This window comes from Lycium ferocissimum, chromosome 5 (genome assembly GCF_029784015.1).
Source record: "Lycium ferocissimum isolate CSIRO_LF1 chromosome 5, AGI_CSIRO_Lferr_CH_V1, whole genome shotgun sequence".
Lineage (NCBI taxonomy): Eukaryota > Viridiplantae > Streptophyta > Magnoliopsida > Solanales > Solanaceae > Lycium > Lycium ferocissimum.
In genome coordinates, this window is record NC_081346.1 from 75,344,875 (window position 1) to 75,349,878 (window position 5,004).

A 5,004-nucleotide genomic window follows, 5' to 3' on the forward strand; every position below is an offset into this window, starting at 1 on the left:
TTCCAGAACTATAGCATTTTGTAGGACATGCTCCATGCTTACAACTTATGAAACACAGTTTGTTTGAAGTCAAATTGACTAGCTAGCTAGTGGAACCATAACATTAGTGTTCAAAATATCAAATAGCATAAGTTGAAGAATAACAAGTTTCCATCAAGTAAATTAAGAGCTAAACTTCTGATGATGAACTACCTAAAACAGAAGGTGAAGATCCAAAATTTCAAAATACTTCAAACTACTATAATACATCGAAACACTGGAAGAATGCAGCAGAAAGAAGAACATATCGTCTTTTTATAGCATCCGATCACCATTCCTTAGATAAACAAGTGCTTATGGTCCCCATTTGCCAGTCTGCAAACTTTGTCATAGCTATTAACATCTGCCACATATGGAAGAAATAGGGATTTAGTATTAGATTAGCAAGTACAGATAATCAAGAGACAAGTACTAGGTACATAGTAAATCTTTTGTAACCTTAAGTCATTGGCAGAACTTTACCAATCATCAAACTATGCCTACATGAAGATGCTCATAAGATGCATAATTTTTTTTTTTTAATTTTTATAGTAGCGAAATTCCATAAGGCCAGAGACACATGATTAGAAACTCAATGAAGTAATAGAATGAAGATAAAATTGGTCGGGTTGGGAAAGACGGACAATGAATGACTCTACCATCTATTATGCAGTTCACTTAACTGAATACAAGTATACGACCCGCTCATCTGTGGAGTATCAAACAGATCTCTTAAGTTCCCCGTAGGACGTAGATCACACTTTTGCTTCCCAACCATAAAGTTTATGTACTTATAATCATAAGCTGCATATACAACTATAGAATGTCTTCCTTTTTTTGATGACATGGTATGAAGGGAAAAAAAGCAACATAAGAAACCAGTCCGGAACTATTCAGGTTTAGAATTCCTCATTCTAAACCCACAAGGTTCAGGTTTTAAAATTAGAATCCTCCCATTCAATAAAATGTTCTTGTTGAGTTGTCTTCGTTTTCCAGTTACAAGAATGCTAATGTATTTTTGTCGATCTGTCCTTTTTTTTTTCCTACTGTTTGGATTATTCAACGAACACACGTGGTCTACACAATGCTGAGCATAGATGATTTTTTGGGCACGGAGTTCAAGCCCAACATGAGACAGAAGAATTCTTGAAAATCAATTGGGGTGCTTGTTGAGTTGTCTTTCGTTTACTCAGTTATAAGAACACTAATCTCATCGGTGGCTCTTTCTGTTCAGCAGGAAAGTTTGGAATTGATTGACGAAAAACATGTAGTGCACAAAACTAACAATCAATTGATTTTTGCCTGGTCCATTCAAACTGGTGGTTGGTTAATGAGACTCCAAGCTTAAATTAGACTGATACAGAAAATGTATTTATCTGAATAACAAGACATACCAAGTGTATCACCAAAATTGGTCCAAGTTTCTGCTTCAATAGACTGGGTAGTATCAGCAATACCAATTACTTCAACAAAAGTTGAAAGAGAATTAGGTGGATATCCTTTCACAACTAGTTCTTTTTCATCTGTGGATTTTCCAATGACTTTATCACCATCAGATTGAATAACCTGAATCACTGTTCGAACCCTCCGTCCTACATGCTCCTTGAGGAACTCAGCATTGACAAAGACTGCAGGGTTTGACGTGTCCATGCCTACGAAAGAGAAATTAAAAACTTAGATCAGATTTTCTTTATGCCATTTGTCAAAGCAAATCATAGGATAACATTTCTGTCTAATAGCATCCAGCATTGACTTACAATGAACAACAAACAGCAACCAACATACCCAGTATAGTCCCACAAGTGGGGTCTGGGGAGGGTGATGTGTATGCAGACCCTACCCCTACCCTTGTGGGGTAGAGAGGCTGTTTTTGCTAGAAACTCAGCTTGAGAAAATCTTTTTTCAGAACAGGTTTGAAAGAAGTGCAAGAGTAAAAACCTATGATGAAAATTTAGAAAAAGTAAAAGTACTGACAGTAAAATAGTAAAGATAACCTAAGTAAAAGAAACAACATTAGTTATAAAATCGAAGAATAAGATAATGCTTAATGACTCTCCGTCCCAAAAAATGATATTTTTCCATATTTAGTAACATTTTAACTTCAAACTTGCCATTTTACCATAAATAAGATCAATCATAGCCACACAAATATCTATGACTTATTTTAGATTACAAATTTCAAAAGTCTTCATTTCATTCTTAAGCTCCTTGCCCAGTTAAACACCTTAACACAAGACGGAGGGAGTATCAAATTTTGCATCAGTATCTCAAAAGTCTTTCGCAACATGGAATTTAGGATTATTGAATGACATATGACTTTTATAAGCATTTCACTCTTAACCATCAAACTTAGAGGCCATAACTAGCTACACCAATGAAGAGAATTAAATTTGGAACTAAGAAATACTTTTAAAACCTTCTATTCTCTTTCTAAATTCAATTTTCTAGTTCCAGAACTCCAGTTAACACAATAGTACACCTCTTAAACTTTCATTGGCTCTTGCTACTAAAACTTCTAACTCTAGTAAACAGCATAATAGTAAACCTTTTACACTTCCATTGGCTCTTGCTTCTACAACTTTGAGCTCTAGTAAACACAATAATAGTAAAGCTTTTAACACTTTCTTTGGCTTTTGCTACTAAAATTTTAAAGACAAGAAGTCTAAAGCCTGTTAGTTTAAACAACAACAACAACATACCCAGTGTAATCCCACAAGTGGGGTTTGGGGAGTGTAAGATGTACGCAGACCTTACCTCTATCTTTGGAATAGAGAGGTCTATCTAACCAATGCAGAAACTTAAGAAAAAACGTGTTAGTTTAAACAGTTGCTAATTAAGACAAAAGCTTCTCCATCATTGAACAAGCATTCCACAACCGTAAGAATCTACTAAAAAAGATTAAATAATTCAAACTCGTTAAAACTTCTAACATCATATTTCACACCGACCATCAAAACTCAATAGTGTCCATATTTTATCTTGCTACGCTCCAAAAAGAATGACACTATTATCATTTAGGGGTTCATACTTTTCCTTTGACAACAACTTTCAAAAATTCTAAAAAAATGCTAAACACTTCCAAGAACCTCATATTTTTTTCCCCTTCCAAGAAAATTGCAAGCAGGGACACAACATGAACAAAGCATAACAACCCAAATAATCGAAAAAAGAAAAGGTCAAATTAACACCAAAATTTGTACCAACTTGGTCCATTATTAAGCGTTAAATCGAAGAAATCTCTATAGAGAAAATTGTAGGTAAAACCCATTACTATTATATAATTTTCTTTTTTAAAAAGTGCAATCAACGACACAATATAAACAAAGGATAATAACCCAAATCATTAAAAAAATAAAAGATCAATTTAACACCAATTTTTTAGCAACTTGGTCAATTATTAAGCCTAAATCAGGGAAATCTCTATAGAGAAAATTGTGGGTAAAAACCCATTACTATTATATCATAAAAAATAAAAATAAAAACTGCAAATCATAAAAAATGAAAAAAAAACAAATTGTAGCAACTTGGTCCAACATTAAGCGTAAAATTTGGTGGGTAAATTTTTTTTTTTTTTAACCTTTTAAATGTTAATAATCCAAGTATGACAAGAAAACTGCAATTAGAGACACAATATAAACAAAGGGTAACAACCCAAATCATTAAAAAACGAAAAAGGTCAATTAACACCAATTTTTTTAGCAACTTGGTAAATTATTAAACATAAATCAGGAAGATTAAAACTAACCTTGTTGATGGATAATTAATGCTTTGAATTAAAATTTTGGAAAAATGAGTAGTGAAAGAGTTTTTTTTTTTTTTTTTTTCTACTATGATATATATGGCGGCAAAACTTCCCGCGTTTTTAATTTTATTGGGCCATCTGGCCCATGAATAAGGATTTTATTGCTGGGCCTAAAATCAAATTTTTGCGCGGATTTCCTTCAAAGGCATTGGTTTTTAATTTTTGTCCCTCAAATTGTTGATTTTAATTTTTGTCTTTCGCTTAAAAAGGTGGCGAAAATATCCAGAGGTTCTGGATTTGAACCCCAACTCAGTCAAAAAAAAATAAAATTGCAAGGTAAGGCTTCTCAAAAAGTTTGCCGCATCCTTAAGGCATAATTAAAGTCTGTCTTATGCGGTAAATGTTACCTTAAGGCATAACTAAAAGTCTGCCTTATAAGATAAAGTATATTGTATCCGGCAGACTTTTAGTTATGCTTTGAGGCGAATCTGCCGCATAAGATAGACTTTTCGCGAAGCCTTGCCTTGAGAATTTTTTAAAATTTTTATGACGAAGCCGGGATTCGAACGCAAAACCTCGGGTTATTTTAGGCAAAGAGCAAAAATTAAAGACCGGCAATTTGAGAGGCAAAAATTAAAGACCATCCCCAAAGAAGGACAATGGTGCAAATTGCCCATTTTGATTTCCTTTCTGCAACCCAGGGACACAACGTGAACAAAGGATTAAATTGTGGGTGGGAACTGGATGATAAAAGCTAACTTTTTTTCTCTTTAATGCTAGAAACAAAAACCCAATATTATTACAAGAAAAATATAACATTAAACTGATAATTACACAATACTTAGTATGTGTACAACCCTCTCACTGGCAACTCTCTCGATGCAGATTTGTAAACGGTCAACAAGCTCTAGGTGGTTTGCAGCATAAAATTTCGAATTGGAAAAAAAATCATGTATCAAAGTACAAGCATATAACTAACAAAACTATACAGTTAAGGCGTTTCTTAGTGCATGCGCTGATTTATTAACAATGTTTTTCTGTTTGTATATCAAATAGTAGAACTATAACTTTTAAATTAACGGCAAAATGTTTGGGCTAAGTTCATGGATGACTATCCATATATGTGAGGAGGCTCTTCATTAATGAGGTGCTGGTCAGTCCCTTTTAGCTTCTACTGAGTATGATAAATTCATAGCAAACCAAGCTGCAGAAAGAAATCTTCAGTCCTGCCCTAGGAGAACAAT

At 33.7% G+C, this 5,004-nt stretch overlaps 1 protein-coding gene across 1 annotated transcript; it reads right to left on the minus strand.

The window, feature by feature from the left end:
• Positions 1–3,832, minus strand: LOC132057486 (replication protein A 14 kDa subunit B-like). The gene is made up of 3 exons (XM_059450109.1): positions 3,764–3,832; positions 1,413–1,670; positions 1–382 (listed from the first exon to the last, which is right to left on the minus strand). Exons 2-3 carry the CDS (start codon positions 1,666–1,668, stop codon positions 318–320), a joined length of 321 nt encoding a protein of 106 aa, XP_059306092.1. The 5' UTR covers positions 1,669–1,670; positions 3,764–3,832; the 3' UTR covers positions 1–317.
• Positions 3,833–5,004: the final 1,172 nt, after the last annotated feature.